The 18,872-nt window shown below is 52.0% G+C and overlaps 1 protein-coding gene across 1 annotated transcript in view; it reads right to left on the reverse strand.

Annotated features, from left to right (window-relative positions):
• Positions 1-11,559: 11,559 nt before the first annotated feature.
• The window catches only part of ADRA2B (adrenoceptor alpha 2B), a 34,089-nt gene continuing 26,776 nt past the window's right edge, over positions 11,560-18,872 (reverse strand). The window contains exons 2-3 of the mRNA XM_047854665.1: positions 11,777-11,956; positions 11,560-11,658 (exon numbers count right to left, since the gene is read on the reverse strand). Coding sequence (XP_047710621.1) covers positions 11,920-11,956 — 37 coding nt within the window. The 3' untranslated portion in view covers positions 11,560-11,658; positions 11,777-11,919. The remainder of the gene's footprint in view (positions 11,659-11,776; positions 11,957-18,872) is intronic.

Consider the following 18,872-nt stretch of genomic DNA (forward strand, 5'->3'; position numbering starts at 1 on the left):
CCGCCATGTGTCCTGAGCCTGTCCTGAGCTCCGGGTTCCCTGACTTTTCCACTGCCATCTGCACATTCCCCACAGAGACAGCCAGCCTTCAGGGAACCCTTGAGCAAGTTAGATCGCTGCTCTTCGGGGTGACCCCGTGCCAATTACCCTTCCTTCCTCCCTCTAGGGGATAATGTGAGAACTGGTGTGTGTGTGTGTGTGTGTGTGTGTGTGTGTGTATGTGTATGTGTGTGTGAAGGGACCTGGGGGGGAGTCTGCTGAGACTTCTGGGGAAACTCCCCATTTGCTGTCTTTGGATGTGTGAGGACATGTTGTCTAAGCAGTGGCAGCCATCTTGTGACCATGAGGAAATAAGCCCAAAGCGGGAAAAATGGTCCTTGACTACATCATTGAGCTGCTAAATTAGCCAGCCCTGGCAACGCCCTGCCTCTATTTGTTATGTGACATAATAAAAGCATCACGTGCATTATGGGCAAACTCCTTCAGTTGCAGCCAAAAGTATCTAACACAAAGGCCAAACACTATCTGGTGCCCACCTGCCTTTTCAGCCTCATCTTCCACCACAACCCTTCTAATGCATCTCTAGGTGAAACATGTTTTGCTTTCTTTGTTTTGCCTGCTGCCGATGGGCCTCCTCTGGTCTCTTCTAATTGGTGAACTCTTAGCCATCCCTCAAAGCCCAGATCAAAAACTCCCTCTTCTGCAAACTTCTAAGCTCCCCCAGGCAGAACTCAAGGCCCTGTTTGGTTACTTCAAATGCCTTCACGGTAGAATTCCCAGATAATTCTCTGTCCACTCGTCAGCTGCTCACCCCAATGCACTGTGAGCTCCTCGATGTTAAAGACCCCTTCTTCTTTATCAGAGTCTCCCCTAGCACTGCACCTGGCATGCTACAGGTTCTTAGTAAATGCTGAATGCTGAATAAATAAAAACCCTCCCTCCTCCAGCCCTCAACTCTCCTGATGTTCTTGTCCAGCTGGGCAGGAAGGTGGTATACCTCTCACTCCCCAGGGAAAAGAATGCCAAGGTCGCCAGACTGGTTGACGCAAAGTGAGGACTCCAAGCTGGGTTTCCTGGCTCCTGTCCAGGGCTCTTTCCAGAACTGAGTGGGGGAAACTGGGTGTGTTTCAGAGCTGGCATGACAGCTGTCCAAATTGACGTGACAGTGAGGGAGGCAGGAGCTGGGGGAGCAGAGGGAGCTGTCAGGTGCTGAACAATGCCGCCCCGCCAGCCACCGAAGAGCAGAGGGGGGTGGGGAGGGGGAAGGGAGTTTGGTGCCGGGAAGGGGCTTGGGACCTCTTCTCCCAAGCACACCCACTCCCCCAGCCCATGCTGAGTCAAGCCTCTCACCAGGCAAAGGTGTGGACCCTGCAGCCGGTGGGCTCAGGGTCAGCCAGGGCCCCTTTGGGAACTCAACGAGAGTGGCTTGGAGGGGCTTTGGAGACTGGAATGGTGCTTTGCCCGTGTGGGGAGGGAGCAGGGTCCAGTGGCAAGAGCACCAGCCATTTCTGGGGATGTGGACAAGGCTCCTGGGGCCGGCCCTGCTCCCCTGAAGCTAATGGCAGGATTGGATATATGCTGTGACTTCTGAGCCCCCCTCCTAGAGGCCCACGGAGCTGGGTTCCTGAGCGCCGAGCTGCCCTGGCCACAGCACACAGACACTCTGGTCCTAGCTCCTGCCTGAGTCCAGCCAGTGTGGCCTCTGCAGGCCTTCCTTCAGCTGCAGACCAAATCTGCCTTCCTGAGACCTGAGCCTCCCAGGCAGGGTGGCAGTGGAGGAGGGTTGTGTGTGGGGGGGGGGGGGGGGTGCAGTGCTCAGGAGCTGCAGCCAAGAGTTTTATTTTTTATTTATTTACTAGGTTTTCAAGATTTTTTTAAGTTGCTCAAGAACATCTTTTTGTAAGAAAAAAACCCAAAACCCCACACACTTGAATATTCTAGGCACTGCTAACGTGTCTTTTAACTACTTCCTGCTCCCCCAAACAAGTTTCTGTCCCTAGAGATAGTAACTTCAGCTGGTATTATTTTTTCATAAAAATACTCCATGCAAAAATATATACTTGCTCATGGTAAACAGGTACCAAATGTCTACGATGAAACGTTTCCTTCTCCCCAGTAATCATTATTAACAATTTTGGGGGGGGTCTTCCTCTGAACCTTCTAAAATTCAAATACGGGAGTAAGATATTCATCGTTTTCTCACAAAATACATAGTCCTTGTTTTCTACACAAATGGGGTCGTGTTCTGTACGCGGTCCTGCTTCTCAGAGGCTTCTCCTTGCACACCCAGAAAGACCACGAAGGTGGCTGCTGGGGCGTCCCTTCTCCCAACTGCTGAGCTATGACTAACCCGGCCCAGTCCCTGCAGTGGACCCCTCCCTGGGGTCTGCAGAGCTGGAGGAGGAGTCCGGGTGCGCGTAGTGGGATGGCGAGCATCCACGAGGGGCACTCAGAGGGTCCCGGACCAGCTGCTGGTGACCTCAAGCCCGCCACCCACCTTGAGTTTCTCCACGGGAGGTCGGAGTGAGAGTGATGGAGTCAGTCCAGTCCCTTCCTGCCTCCCCAAGAATTAGCAGGGGGTCACATCTTCCCCGTGCCTCTCCAGGAGATGGCCCCAGTTCAGCAGCATGAGCTTGCTGAAGGTGTTTGATCTGCACCAGCAACCCCCGGCCGGGATCCCAGGCTGGGCACCACTGTGCCTGCTCTCTACTTGTCCGTTTCTTCTTTTTTTTTAATTTTTTTTTAAGTTTATCTTGAGAGGAGAGAGAGAGAGAGAGAGAGAGCAGGGGAGCAGCAGAGAGAGAGGGAGAGAGAGAGAATCCCGGGGCTCCATCCCAGGACCATGAGATCACGACCTGAGCCGGAACCAAGAGTCAGACGCTCAACCGACCGAGCCACCCGACGTCCTATTTGTCCATTTGTTCTAATACCGGGAGTCCTGAAACAATCCCACAGACTGGGAGGCTGTGTGGCCAGTGAGGCCCGGCAAAAGGCCCCACGCCTCACCACCACCCCCCCGCCCCCAGCCAAGGCAAAAGGAGGCCTCAGCCTAGCTTGGCTGTTACCCCATGTCTACCTCGACTGCTGCTGTACTCATTCAAAAAATAAACGCCCTCTCTGCCAAAACAAAGAAAAAAAGGGGGGAGGAACCCCAACAAAAAACTTAATATTCCTGAGATGTAGGTCTTCTCAAACAGGAGGCAGCTACTGCTAGAGCAGAGTTTGGGAGAGGCAGGGGTGGGCTCTCTCTCTTTTTTTTTTTTTTTCTTATTAATGCTTTCCATTTTTGCCCAGGAGGTGCGTCTTGTCAAAATACTTTCCTGGAATGTGATCTCCATGTGCCTGGCTGGTAATTAAAGTTGCTGTCCGCTAGTGTTTTCTTTGCTTATTTGCTGTGTTTGTTTGTAATGATTGCCAGGCGGGGGTGGACGGGGGCGGCGAGGGCGGTTAGTGACAGGATGTTACAATGGAGGTCGAGAGAGGGACATGTGCACAAGGTCAGGGGGAGCTGCCCCAGCAGCAGCTGGGGGCCAAAAGGGTCAACCAGCCAGGGGGTCAAATCCTCCCTGGGGCCAGCCATCTGCTACAAGAACCTGGATGAATACATTGGCCCAACTACGCATCAAGCGTGACGATACGCTGAAGACATTTGCAGACATGGCTGCCTCGTCGGCCCCTTTTCTCGGGGAATTTTGGGAAGAGATATTCCCTCAAAACCAGGCAGGAGCTCCAAGCAGCACTGACAAGGACTTACGTGGGCTTTTGGAGGCCTGAGGGCTCAACGCAACCTCCTCGCCTGAGCAAGAGGAAACAGGGCTCTGAACGATGATGTTAAGGAACTGTCCGGGTCCCTCGGCCAGGCCCAAGTCACTGCTTTCCCCTGTGGACAACGGAGCTGAGAAAATGGATCCAGTCATGCAAGGGCTCGGGGCCACTCCGGATCTGGCCGCGGCTCTTCAGTTGTCCACTCGCCGGGCCTGGCAGTCTGGAGCGCAGATTTAGGAGAAACCCCAAGGCTCCTGCAGGTTCAGCAGGAACAGGTGCGTGATGGGCCCAGGAGTGGTTACACGTGGCCCAGGATCCGCCAAGCCTAGTGCGAATGTGCTCCAAGGTCCAGTCCTGGCACGGGTTCGTTGCTTCTCTGATCAGACAGCAAGTCCTGCCAACAGGCCTCAGGCTCCCCGAGACCACTGTAGGAGGCCAGACGAAGAAGATCCGGTGGCCCCAGGGGTCTGCTCTTGAGCCTTTTGCCTGGAATCCCATTTCCTGGAGTAGAATCTGCAGCCTAAGGGGAGGGGCCAGGAACGCATGTCCTCCGGGCTCTCCCCCCACCCTCCCATCCCCTCCCCCTGATCCCTTGGGGAGTGGCATCGATGATTCTTTGTCAGTCTGCACTGGTGGCTCTCAGTGTTATGCCTCATTCCCTTAGTCTTAGTCCCATGAAGTCTCCTTTTATTATTACATAACTACTGCCATTTGACGGGCTTTGCTCTCTTTATTTTGGAAATAAACAGTTTTGAATCCTGAAAGCAAGGAAACAGGATGCTGAGTGGCCCGGCCGGGGTCTGCCAGATGGTAATAGGAATATAAACTGTCATTAACCGAGCACTTTGCTCCATATACACTGTCTCGCTTACTTTCACTCAGCGTGGTCTGCAAAGGCCCCCCGCTAGTCCCCCATTTTATGGTGAGGCTCAGAGGCATGAGGCCAAGTGCCCCAGTTCACCTGCTCCTATGTTACGAGCTGGGATTTGAAACCAGAATCTTCTGCCTCTGTGGCTTCTCAGCCTGTCCCTTCCTCAGTCTCCCAAGGGGACTCAGCGACACTGTGCTGGGCCATCCCACTGAGGTGATCAGAACGCATGACCTGGACCCTGACTGGAAGCAGACACTGTGCATTGGGGAGTGGGTGGACAAGAGGGACGAGACATGGTCCTCCCCACGGGGGGAGGGGGGGTTTGCCGGGAGCAAGGGAACCCCCCAGTGAAGCTGGAAATGGCCGTCCATCCTCGATGGTGAACCGCACCCTGCCATGGGGAGCCACGGGGAGCCACTTCAGTGATAGAAGCAGCGTGAGCCGAGGTGGAGGGGGCTCCCGGGCAAAGGCCCAGAGGTGCGGCAGGGGAGGGGAATTTGGGAACTGGTGAAGACGTTGGAGGTGGCTGTGAGGCCCCATGTTGGGGAGAAGCTGAGAGAGAAGAGCCCCTCTGGCGGTGGTCCCCTACTTCCCTCTGGGGCCCCTGAGTGGGGCTGTCTCCCCACCCCCACTCCCATCCGGGGAGAGCACTGCTGCTGTTTCCCAGGGAAACAGTCGGGGTTCTGGTGTGCAAAGAAGGCCCCTCCAGCCCCTTTCAAGAGGCAGCCTGGGGGAAGGGGGAAACTCAAGAGTCCATCCCGCCGAGCGACCTTCCTTCTGGAGACCCCCCCACACCCAAGGCTCTAATCTCCTTCCAAAGTGATAAGAGCCAAAGATAGTAGCAAAACCACTCTTGTAAAGTGAGTGCTAGAAGGGTGTAAGTGAAAAGGGCCAGGATGTCAGAGGTGAAGGGCTTCTGAGCTGTTCTCGCGTCCAGCCTTCATTTCACAGAGGAAGAAACAGGCCCGGGGAGGTCATATAATGTGCCCGAGATGAGCCAGCGACTTGGAGACAGAACCTTGCCGTCTCTCCTACACCATGCTGCCCGCAGACTGACAACTCTTTTCTCACCTCCTTTACCTGCCCCTGACCCCAGATATTTCTCCTCAACCTGCCATACTGGATGGGATCACATCATTAAGACAGTTTCCTGGAGGTGGTTAATCCGCATGCCCTTTTTAGGAAGGCTTTAAATGGGTATCAGTCACTCACACCTTAGTATGAACTAGTTTTCTCAGCTGCTTTCCCCAGAGCTAACAAAGCATGGGCATTGGTGGAAGGGGAATTTTTTTTTTTTAAAGGGCAGAGAAAGGGATAACTGGATTCTCTGGCTTTGTTCAGGGAAGACAAGCTTAAATGGGCCCCAGGCAGCTGTTCTAGTGCAAAGAGGAGGTCTGCTTTCAAGTCCAATTTCTCAGATTTATTCTAAGCCCCACGTCCTATCTCTGCAAAACAGCAGCAGTGAATTGACTGAATCAGAAGTCCCCTCCAGGCTGACAATCTAGTTTTCCCCACCACAAGGAGAGGGTCCCAGAAAGGGTGTGAGCAGTCTTCCAGCTCCCCAGCTTCCCTACCCCCACCCCACAACCCCACCCCAGGTCCCAGAACAGGAAGGCAGACTTCAGGACCTTTCATCTCATGGGCCAAGTCCTGTTGGGGCTCCCATGAAGGCAGGAAGATGGGCTCCAGCAGGAGTCAATCACAGAGGGAAATTCCTGCGTTGTCAGCACAGCGGGAAGCAGACTGAACCTCTCAGCCCATCTCTACCTTCAGCCTGTAACAGCCTCTTCCGGGGAGCAGGACCTGACTCCCTCCCTGACAAACATAAACATCCGTTCTATTTGTGAGTTTTCCACAGCTTACAGAGCTCCATATATCCATTATTTCTCTCTTTTCATGCTAACAGTACTTTATTGCGGTACAGTATAATCAACATACAATGTAGTGTGCAAATCTTGAGTATACAGCTCAATGAATCTCTGAAATGGGTACACTCCTGCAGCCATCACTTACATCAGGATAATAAATGAGTCTTGCAATGGTGTAATTTATTTACCCCTCTCAGTCCTTTGTGCTAGTGTTACCGTATATTTTACTTCTGCATTCTTATTATTTTTGCTTTAAATGGCCAAAAGCCTTTTTAAAAACGGGGGGGGGGGGACTGATATGTTATATTTGTCCACATGTTTACAATTTCTAGAGTCTCCATTTCTTTCTGGTAGTCTGGGCTTCTTTCCCTTGGCCCGAAGAACTTCCTTTAATATTTCTTGTAGTATAAGTCTCCTAGCAATGATTCTCCAAGCTTTTATTTGCATCTATGTTCGTGAAAGATATTGGTCCATAGTTTTCTTTTTCTGATTTTGGTGTTAGGGTGATGTTGGCTTCACAAAATGAGTCAGGAAGTATTCCCTCTGCTTCTATCCTCCGCAAGCAATTGTAGAAAATTAGTATAAATTCTTCCTTAAATGCTGGGTAGAATTCACCAGTGAACCCATCTGGGCCTGGTGCTTTCTGTTTTAGAAGGTTATTAGTTATTGACTCGATTTCTTTAATAGATATAGGCCTATTCAGATTGTCTATTTCCCCGTGCATGAGTTGGCAGGTTGTATCTTTCAAGGAATTGGTCCGTTTTGCGTAGATTATCAAGTTTGTGGGCATAGATCAGCTCATAATATTGCCTTATTATCATTTTAATAAAGGAGCTGGAGTGATGAACCCTCCTTCATTTCTGATATTAGTAATTTGTGTCCTCTTTCTTTTTTTCTTAGTTTGATTGGCTAAAGGCTTAGCAATTGTATTGATCTTTTCAAAGAACCCACTCTTGTTTTCATTGATGTTCTCTTCGGATTTCCTGTCAGGTTGCTAGCCTGAGGGGTTTATCTCATTGGTCTTTATCAAGAGTAGAGCAAGATGGCAGCTGGGTTAGTTTCAGGTCACTGAGGTTTTAATATTTCAAGGGTGAGTTCAGGTCCCACCCCCCTCCATCAGGGCTTTGGATCTAAGCACCGTGAGATATCGGTGTGTGTGTGTGTGTGTGTGTGTGTGTGTGTGTATACCTATGTTTCTTTTTTTTTAATGTTTATTTATTTATTTTGAGAGAGAGAGAGCACGAGCAGGGGTGGGACAGAGAGAGAGAGAGAGAGAGAGAGAGAACACCAAGCAGGCTTCATGCTCTCAGCACAGAGCCCAACATGGGGCTCAAACTCACGAACCAAGAGATCACAACCTGAGCTGAAATCAAGAGTCGACTGCTTAACCGAATGGGCCACCAAGGTGCCCCTCTATCTATGTTTCTATCTGCTTATCTATCTATCTAATCTATCATGTATCTCATACTTTCCAGACCTGGCCCCGGCTGATGCTTATTCGGCCAAAGCTCCCTGGAGAAAAACTGGCAGGCCAGCTCGCAGAGGATAGCTCTATCTTTGGGGGCTCCTCTAGACTCTAATATACCAGACAAGTTCACCTGGTTGTTGAAAGTTTGGACATTGTCTCCTTTCCCAGGAAAGTCCCTCCACCTGTCAGGCCTGCTCCTCCATTACCCAGTTTAGGCAACCCGCCCCCCCACCCCCACCCCCCCAGGCAGTATGAAAGCAACTGCCAATCTCTTCTCTCCTGAAAGGCTTTGCCCTCTCTGTAATTTAGTTCACTTGGACTGTGTGTGTGTGTGTGTGTGTGTGTGTGTGTCCACAGCTATCCTATGGCTTTAAAGGAAACATTTAAAAATTTTTGTCTGCTGTGCTCTTCAGTTTGGATAATTTATTTCAATCTGCCTTTGAGTTCCCTGATCCTTGTTGCTATGGCAGGAACAATGGTCTTTCACAACCTTCCATACCCTACCAGAGCTGTGCCTATTATCTCCTTCTAGCCTCCCATCAGCTCTGTGAATTGGTCAGGTCAGGGATTAGCATCATCCTCCCTGTTTCGCAGCTGAGGGCACAAAGGACTAGAAGGGTCTGTGAACGCTCAGAAGACATAATGAAGCCCTAACTGGAACCCCAGCTCCCCAGCCCAGTGCCCTTCCCCGCACGACTCTGCCATGGGGCTCCTGCTCACGTGATCAGGCTCCTTGTCAACCCCGCTTCACGTGGGCCATGAGGCACCGCACAGAGCTGGACCCTAGGGTTCAGGTCTCCCTGGCCCTGTTCAGTCCCTGTGTCCACTCCTTCTCTCAGAGTGGAGGGAAGCTCGAGCAACCCCAGCAAGGCTTGGGGGCCCTCCAGACTGAAGGAGCCTATAGGACACCCCACCCCACCCCCAAAGCCCTAGGGACGGGCTGCCTGTGCGCTCTGTACTTTTGCCCTATTCATGCTCCAAGACACATGCACAACTTGTCCTCTGGTTCCATCCAGACTCCAAACAGCCCTGCGTTTTCATCCCTAGCCACTTGAATGAAACCCTCTAAACCCAGTTTCCCAGGGCCAGTGGCTCAGCTAACAGCTAATATCACAAAGGCATCATTGTTGGACCAGGGAACCCTCTGGGTCCCTCTGCTATACCTTTCCTTCCAAGAAATATTAACAGCCCACAGAAAATGGCTCTGTTTACGACGTGTACAATTTTGACCTTAAGTGTCTTATTTAGTGCCTGCTGCATGCCAGGCTTTGGGCAAGAATGCCATAATCCTTCATCTTCATAGGCAATCTGGCCAAACCCTGCAAACATCTGAAATGCCTGCACACATTCTTTCTCCCTGTCCCAGTCCCCTGGCCCTGCTACCTTCAAGGGCTGCTTGCCCTCTGGGGCACTTGAGAGGCTGTCTTTCTGGATGCGCAGTCGCTTTCCCAACATTAATTATTGTCACGGTTCAGGCCTGCCCTCCCAAATCCCACCTCCCCCTCACAAATTTAGAAGTAAATGGTGCCTCGAGATGCTCCCTGATTTGCAGGGTGGTGGTGACTGACAGCCTTGAAATCCGGTGAATAATCTCATCTGCCAGGACCAGGTCATCATCCCCACCCCTTCCCTGGAGCATGCTGAAATAGATCCTTCGGGCAAGCCCGTTGGGCTCACAGCGGACCCCAGTATCAGACACCCGGGCCTGCCATAACTCTAATGGGCTCACATCGTGGGCAGAAGGCATGAGCAGGGTGAGTTCACCCTCCACTCTTTGGAGTAGAGAGGCCTGGATTTAGATCCTGGTCGCCCACTTATTGACTGAGCTTGGCCATTTGCTTTCCACCTATCTGGCCTCCAGTGAGGACAGGCCAGGGCACTGCATCAGGTGTACCAGTAACGAAGAGAATGCTCACTTCCAAGGCCCATGTCCTCTGCTGACCTCCGTCAAGTGTGGGCTGGCCCAAACACTGCTCTCAGTGGTGGGAAAGCTTTCCTACGACTCCACTGGAACAGCTTCCCCCCAAAACAACACAGGTCTGAGGTTCACAACCAATGCTCAAGGCCAGCAAAGGGCTCTTCTGAGTCTGTAGGAGGAAGCTTTGAACCCATGCAAATCTTGTTCAGATACCAGCTCTGCCGTTTATCCCCCCTGTGACCTCGGGCAGTTATTTAGCCTCCGTGGGACCCAGTTTCCTCATCTGAAAGAAGAATGATGACACCTGAGAGGAGATGGCTTGTGTACGACATACACCTAGCTCACAAACAGGTATTCAGTAATGTCCATTGTCTGCCTCCTTCCTTTCCCTCCCCTCCCCAGGTAGGAACTACAGAAACCTGCAGACCCGGCCAAGCACTCACTGTCTTGACTACGTGACCTTTGAAAAATCAGGGAGGCACGAGGGGATTTTGCACCCATTTTCAAAGAAGAGATTAAAAGACCCGCATATGGTTAAGCTTGAATTTTATCTCCAGCAAGATTCGCAAATTATTCAATGGCTTGATTCACGAGCACCGGGAAATGGCGTCTGCAGGCTCTTCTGGAAGGCAGCAATAGTCGCCGCTATGCAGGGCCCCGCCGCTGGCCATGCCAACCCAAACCCCTGCCCCTCTTTGGTACCTGACTGGCATTAGGAAGAAGATGTTAGAAGCATAGCATTTCTCGATTTGACAAACTGTCTCACGGTCCCCTTGGCGGCGATGGGCACAGGTTATAGCTCGGTGGTGCATTTACACAGATGAAGAAGCAACTGATTATTCACAGACTGGGCCTCTGAGACTTAGCCACGGGACTCTATCCTAGCCCAAGAGCTTGACAATGAGTTGGATGGACCACAGTATATCTATTAACCAACGCCGAGGTCACACCGGCTAGAAAGGATGGCGAGCTCGTTGAATGAGGATCTAGATTCAGAATTAACCCAGGACTGTGGAGCAGTGGGTGTACTCTTAGACATTGCTGGTGGGAGTGAAGAGAATACAGGCACTTTGGGGGAAAAAAATCTGTCAGTGTCTTATAAAATTAAATATACATCTACATATGAGCCAGTGATTCCAGTATTAAATATTTACCCAAGAGAAATGAAGACATATGTCCACACAAAGGCTCAAACACAAACGTTCTTAGCAGGTTTGTTCATAACAGCCAACGATTGTAAATGGCCTAGCTGTCCATCAGTAGGATGGAACCTAAACACAGTGTGGCATAGTCATACAACAGAACACTACCCCGCAACAAAAAGGAACAAGCCACAGACATACGCAGCAAGGTCAGTGACTCTCAAGAACGTGTTGCTGATAAAAAAAAAAAAGTCTGACACTCTAAGAGTCCACTTATCTGAGTTTCTAGAATAGGCAAAACCCATCGAAACAGTGCTTGCCTCTAGAGGGTTGAGATGGACGTTACCAGGGAAAGGCTTGAAAGAGCTTTCTGGGGTGACGGTAATGTTCTCTATCTTGAGAGCGATTGGGACTACACAGGTGTTCGTGTCGGTCAAAACCTGGGACTCGTACATTTCGTTGTATATATCAAAAACACGTAAATCGATATTGATCTCTAGTCAACGTATGCCCGCTGGAATATTGGGGGGAGCGGCAGGAGAAGAGTACTGATGTCTGCAACTTACTTTGGAAGTTACCAAAAGGTACGATGGATATCCAGGTGGGTAGATATGTGGTACAAGTTACTAAAATATAAATTACAGAATCAAGGTGGTGAGTACACAGGTGTTTACCATCTGATTCATTCAACGTTTCTACAGGTTTGAAAATTTCATAGTAAGATGTTCAAAAAAATTAACCCACCAGGATAGGGAGATGGCCGAGAATCAGTAGGGTGAATCGAATGCCAGTGAAGGACAATGGTCTCTTCAGCTAGAGGTGCTTCTCTGCTTGAGCGAGGAGTGAGCACGTCTCGGTTCGCCAGCTGTTTACATTCATATTCACGTTCAGCTCATAAGTTTGTTACGAGCACATGTGCTGCTCCTGTAAAAGACGCTGAATTAATAGATGGTTCCACAATCCCTGCTCATAGAGAGCATCCATACTGCTCACATCCCCTTGATGCTGGAGATCCTGTTGGGAGAGACATTAGCAAATGACTGTGTATCGATCAGGATATGCTGCATTTCACTGCAGTAACAAAAGATCCCCAAATCTCAATGGCTTCTCGCTCATGGTCCACGTTTGTGGTGGCTCTGACCCATGTCATCTTAGCTCTGGAACCCAAGCTAACAAAGTAGCCTTTATGTGGGAAATTCTATCTGGTGACAGAGGGAAAAGAGACAGAGCAAACCACAGACTGGCTCTTACAGCTTTGGCCTGAAAGGGACATGTGACATTTCTGCTCACAGATCATCGGCCTAAACAAGGAACATGGCTCCTCCTTGGTTCAGCTGGACGCGGATGCCCCGTTCTCCTGTGGGGAGAGGTACAGTAGACCATGGCCAATAGTGATTTGCTTTACTCTGAGGATTCCATCAGGATGTGTGAAGTCTGGGAAGGGTGAGAGGACTACGAGAGAAGAGGTTGGGGGATGACATGATGCTTTTCTTTAGACACTTTGAAGGACACAGGACGAGACTTGCTCTGCACCACTCCAGATGGCAGCCTAAGGACGTTTCCAATGGCTGGGAGTGACTGGTCACCACAGGAAGCACTTTCTTTTTCTTTTTTTCAAAGTTTATCCATTTATCTTGAGAGAGAGAGAATGCATGCGCGTGAGCGGGGGAGGCGCAGAGAGAGAGCAGGAGAAAAAGAGAGAATCCCGAGCAGGCTCCATGCTGTCAGTGCTGACACAGGGCTCGAACCCATGTACCATGAGATCATGACCTGAGCTGAAACCAAGAGCCCGACATTCAACCAACAGAGCCCCCCAGGTGCCCCAGGAAGCACTTGCTAACAAAGACCACCCAACAGTTGGGAGCAAGGAGGGCACAAATTACCTGGGCACCTCCGTGGGCCCTGCATGGTGCCCAGCACTTAAAGATATTGTATTCCATCCTCCCTATCCGCCTGAAAATACCCAGCCCAGCTGCCCACAAAGCAGTGAGCTCCTTGTCCTCAGAAGGATGTAAGCAGAGCCCGGGTGGCCATGTGACAGTGCCGTGGATGCAACCCCTGCACGGGAAAGGTGAGGTCAGACCGGAGTGTACCCACCCCCCACCAAAGTACCCTTGGGAGGGGGCACCTGGAAGGGCCTCTATGCTCTCTCTTGGCATCACCTGCCCCTCACAGGACTGCCAACTGGGCTGCTTCATAACCAGGGTTCCAAACAAGCATGCTTTCTGGGAGGGGACCACGAGGGCAGAAACCTCCAGCCTTGGGCAGCTGCCCAGGGCTCTGAGACCTGGAATGCTGGCCAGGACTATTACTGAGCACCTATGACCTTGGCAAGGGTCTAGCTGCAGGGGAGGGGGCACTGACCTAGCGCGCTTGCGAGTAACTCAAGCAGATGGGCCTGGCTTGCGTCTCCGGGTCTCTGAGTGCATCCGCCAGAGCCACATGGAAAGAGCGTTGGCCAGCTGTCCAGTGTGGCTCCCACGACATACTCAGGGCTACAAGCAGGCAGTTCCGGTGAGCCGCACTCCCACGGGGCACCCGCCGTATGCAAAGAGACCGGCTGCTCTCTCGCAGATGATTTGCTTCTCAAAAATATCAGGCCCATCTTGCCATTGTGATAACCCTTTTCATGAGGATAGTACTTTCCAGCTGAAGCCTCTGCGGGCTCCACCCCTGTGTCCTGGCCAGGGCGGGGATCCGGTCCCAGGCTCACACATGCCCCAGCACAGGTGCTAGTTTGGGAGGGCAGGCAAAAGAGAAGGACCTAGCCTGCAGCCCAGACGCTTGCCTGCCCCCCGGGAACACTCCGTTTGCCTCGCTGAAGTCGCTGAATTGGGCTGCAAGGCCAGCCCTTCACTCCACCTCCCACTCGAGCGGCACCTGACAGCTACAAAGTTCCTCCACCTCCAGGAGTGTACCTGACCTCACAACATCCCTGGAGAGGAGGGAAGCAGCCTGCCCAAGGTCACACCACTGGTAAAGGACAGGCAGAGGCGGGGACCCACGTCTCCAGCTTCTCAGAGCCCCGTGCACGACTGCCCTCCTTCTTACCCACCCGTGGGCCAGCTCCTGGGCTGTGTCTATGCGAGTAGGAAGCCCGCCCCTCCCGCCTCTTCCCCCAGCCCTGGCAGGGCCTCCACATCCTGGAGTCAACGCACAGTGAACTTCTGCCCTAGGGGTCCCTCCCGCTCAAGCCTGGTGCGGAGCCATTGGCCTCCAGGGTGGTGGATACCAGAGAGGCAGAATACAGGCCTGGCTCAGGGCTGGCCAGCCTCAGGCCAGGAACTGCAGAGCTGCTCACGTCCGCACATTTCTGAGCATCCACATCCCTTGGCTCGTTTCCAGGGCCCAAGACTCCCACCCCTCCACTGGGGACAGCCGCCTTCTGCACTCAGCCAGAGGTGGCCCAAGAATTCTGGCTGGCTCAGCCTCCTACTCCGACCTCGGCAGAGAGGCACGCGGAAGGCCATGCCTCCCTGGCCCTCCCGTCCCTGCTCTCTCCCAGGGCTGCACACAAGCCCCACCCCTCGCAACTGCTTCACACCCCCTGGGGCGGCTCACCCTCTCCCTCCAGCCACGATGCCCTTCCCCACTCTTCCCTCTTTCTTCCCAGGCGCGTGAGCCAAGGCACAGGCCTCCACTCAGGCCCTGTGAGGTGCCCCGGGCAGACTTATTTCAGTGTCCTTCCTCCCCCCCTGCGCCCTCTAGCCTCCCATGGATGTCCTTCAATACCCAGGTATCCTTAGAACTATCTAGTATGATTCATGGATGCCGGTGCTCTCAGTTCACAGAAGTGTTTTCACGGTATAGCCCCTGCCCATCACATACCTCTTTACTCAGCACCATATTCTTAGAATCTCCCGGGGATGATGTGTCACCTTGCTCGTGGCTCCTGACGGCCACGTGGCTCACACCTATCTGTCCTCCTGACGCTGGACCGCTGATTTAATCCTACACTACCCTGCCATAAACAACACTTCGAGAACCATCCTCGTGAAGGCTCCTGTAGACCTGCGTGGGAGCTTCCTGTGGGACGCCACAGAGTTACGCATACTTCGTATCCTAGGTGCTGTCGGATTGTTCCCGAGCCACAGGACTGTCCCCGCTCCACTAGCTGGCATGATGAGACGAGAGAGGACGTGCTCGTTTGGAAAAGTCTTTGCTTCCTGACAAGGCAGGAGCTGATGTTTGAAAGAAGGCAAGCTTAGGGTTCAGGGGACACGTGTCTCCAAAGAGAAGGTGAGGAAGGAGGGAGGAGGAAGGAAGAAGCTGCGTGGCGGGGGCGGGGGGGGGGGGGGAGGCCAAGTGAGGAGTCCCACGGGCAGATTCGGAGCTGTCTAAAATGTCACCTTAGAGCTACTCGCTCTGCGGGATATGGTGAGACCCCCCCCCCCCCCAGAACTACCAGCTGCTCCGAGGCATCTGCTCTCTTCCCACAATGCTTCATATGAGGGGGCTTCTGAGGGGCCCGAGGAGGGGAGCAGTGGTATGGAGCAGACACCAGTGTGGGGGTCAAACGGGGAAGAATAGAGCCCCGGTGGTAACAGACCTCCTGCTAGAGGGCTTCAGGCCCCCCCGCCCCCGGAGCACGGAGTTTGGGGTTCTTGGCCATCTCGTCTAGATCCCAAGGGCGGGGAGGTGCTCCTGACACCCGGAGGATGCCGCCTGGCAGGTGTGGACGTTGTTGAGGACGTCACTTCCCACACCGCAGAGCGTGGCCGCTGAGGACCCTGGGGGGAAACGCCCTCTGCACAGTTACCTGCGCTGCGTCTGAGCCTGACTATGGGCGGAGCTAATGAACTGGGTACATCCATCCGTCTGTAATCAGGTTTCCCACTGAGGCCGCCGTTATCACCGGAGGGGGGGGGGGGGGGGGGGCGCCTGGGTGGCCACCTCTCCCTGGGTTCCCGGGTCATCTTTTCACTTTCCTGATGGTGTTCTTGGAAGCATGGGGGTTTTTTGTTTTGTTTTGTTTTTTCGAAAAAGTCCAGTTTATCTGTTTTTTTTTTCCTTCGGTTGCTTGTACTCTCGGTGTCACATCTAAGAAGCCACTGCCCAGTCCCATGCCGTGAGATCATGTCTGTTTTCTTGAAACAGTTTTGTCGTTGAGCTCTTCCATTTAAATCTTTGCTCCATTTTGAATTAATTTTTGTATATGCTGTGACACAGAGATCAAAATTCTTTCTTTGCCTGCGGCCATCCAGTGTCCCAACACCATTTGGTGGAAAACCTATTCTTGCCCCTACTGGGTTCTCTTGGTACCATGGTCAAAAATCAATTGGATGTAGGAGCGCCTGGGTGACTCAGTCAGTTGAGCGTCTGACACTTGGTTTTGGCTCAGGTCATGATCTCACAGTTCGTGGGATCAAGCCCTGCATCAGGCAGTGTGGAGCCTGCTTGGGATTCTCTCTCTCTCAGCCTCTCTCTCTCTTTCACATACACACACACACACACACACACACACACAAATAAATAAATTGAAAAAAAGTAATTTGGATGTAAATGCGAGGGTTTATTTCTAGATTCTGAGTTCTGCTCCATTGATGGGAATGTAACCTTGTGCCAGTTCCACACAGTCTTTAGCTAAAGTAACTTGGTAGTAAGTTTTGAAGTCAAAAATTCTCTATCTTTGTTCTCTTCCAATATTGTGTTGGCTATTCTGGGTTCCTTACATTTCCGTTTGAATAGCAGGGTCAACTTTTCCATTCTTTTGAGAAGCCAGCTGGAATTTTGATAGAGATTACATTGAGTCTATAGTTCAGTTGGGGGAATATCGCCATATTAACCGTATCAAGTCTTCTGATCTATGGACATCTATTTTCATTTCTTTAGATCTGCTTTGCTTTCTTTCAACAGTGTTCTGTGGTTTCCAGAGTATGTTTTTCACTTCTTTTGTTACATTTGTTGGTCAGCGTTCTGTTCTTTGATACCATTGTAAATGGGATTTTTTTTTTTTTAATCTTACAATGAAGTCAGATTATTCATTGTGACTATATAAATACCCAAGGAGAGACCAATATCCTCTTTCCCTCCTGTGGTTTGGTCTCCCTCCTGTCTGGGCCATGGCCAGGGTGCATGCCACCCTGGGTTCCAGCGGCATCACCCAGTGTCACCAGGGTTTGGCACTGGCCTCTGTCCCCACCGGACCATGGCTCTTGGAGGGCCTCATTCTGGCACAGGGCCCGGTATCAGGGCATGTTCATCCTGGGAAATGAATGAATGAGTGAGTGAGTGAATGAGTGAACAGATGGACAAATTAATCCATACTGGGTGCTGGATCCTGCATGTTATGGGGCAGCTGCCCCCAGATCACTGGCCTGAGGTCCTCCAGGTGAGTCCCGGACTGGTCCTGTACCTTTCCCGGAGGCACTTCCGCCCCCTGCCCTCCACCCACACTCCAGGGAAATGGACCCAGGAGGGCGGCTGGCTTTCTAGCACTTCCCTGCAGGCTGCGAGGGAAAGGTTCATTGGAGGTGGAGCTTCGTGAGCGGAGAGGGAAGTGGGCCAGCACTGGGGAGCGGAAGCCCTCCCCCAAGGGCCAGGCAGGCTCCAGGCCACCAAACGGTTGAAACAACCCAAATGTTCATCCACTGATGGGCCGATAAACAAATTGTACATTTATGCCAGCAAGGATCATTTGGCCATAAAGAGAAATGAAGCACGGATACATCCGACAACAGGAGGAACCCTGAAAACGCTACGCTAAGTGAAAGACGCCGGTCATAAAAGGCCACATATTGTACAATTCCATCTACATGAAATCCCTAGAATGGGAACATCCATAGAGACGGAAAAGCGACCGGTGGTTGCCAGGAACTGGGGGTAGGAAGCAGAGCCAAAGGTTGAGAGGTGATGGATAAAGGGTACAGGGTTTCTTTTGGGGGGTGACGGAAATGTTCTAATGTTGATGGTGGTGATGGCTGCATAGCCCATGCATATACTGAAAGCCACTGAAGTGTGTAGTTTAAACGGGTGGATTGTATGGTACATTATAAAGTCTATCTCAACAAAGAGGAAGAATTGTGTATGAACTATATCTCAGTAAAGATTCGTTTTAGATCTCCTTGGAGGGGCACCCGCAGTAGCTCAGTCCCCTTTTCCAGGAGAGGAAGGGGCAGAGGGTTCTGGGTCTAGTCCCCAGCAGCACCACGGATGTGCCGGTCACCTTAACCAGGCCATCTCCCCTCTCTGGAGCTTGTCTCCTCATCTCCAGAATGGGGGGACCAGGTGACATCTGAGCGCCTTTTCACCCCTGATGTGCAATGACTCAAAATGTGGCAGCCCTTTGAGCCAGCAGCCCCAGTTCTGGAAATCTCGCCTGGAGAGCCATCCTCGGGCAGGAGAAAGCACTATTGCTCAAAAATGTTCCGGGCAGCATTCTCTGTAGAGCTGAAAAACCAGAAGCCACCTAAGCTCCCAACCACAATAGAACAGTTACATAAACAGCAGTTGTGCCATTTAAAACGGGGCCTAAAAATCCCAACAAACATGGGAAAGGCTGCTGCTGTGACATTTGGTGCAAAGCGGGGACAGGGCTGAGTGAGGACAGGAGGCCAGGACCACGTAAACGTTCCCAGAGTGCCACAGGGACAGACTGGAGCTGGCGCATCAGGGAGAAGCCGTGAGACAGAGCACGTGTCCCACTTCTACTGAGAAACCCACCAAACGTCACCACCACGGTGCCTGTGTGACCTACGAGGTGGAAATCAGTTTCTCCGTGTGTAGTGTGTGCTGCACAGGTGACCCGTAGGCTGCAGTTACCTCATGGGGCAGGCGGACCCGGTGACAAGGAAGCCAAGCGGCCACTCCCCAGGCTGCCTCGAAGTCGGGGTCCCTGATG

This window comes from Prionailurus viverrinus, chromosome A3, assembly GCF_022837055.1.
Source record: "Prionailurus viverrinus isolate Anna chromosome A3, UM_Priviv_1.0, whole genome shotgun sequence".
Lineage (NCBI taxonomy): Eukaryota > Metazoa > Chordata > Mammalia > Carnivora > Felidae > Prionailurus > Prionailurus viverrinus.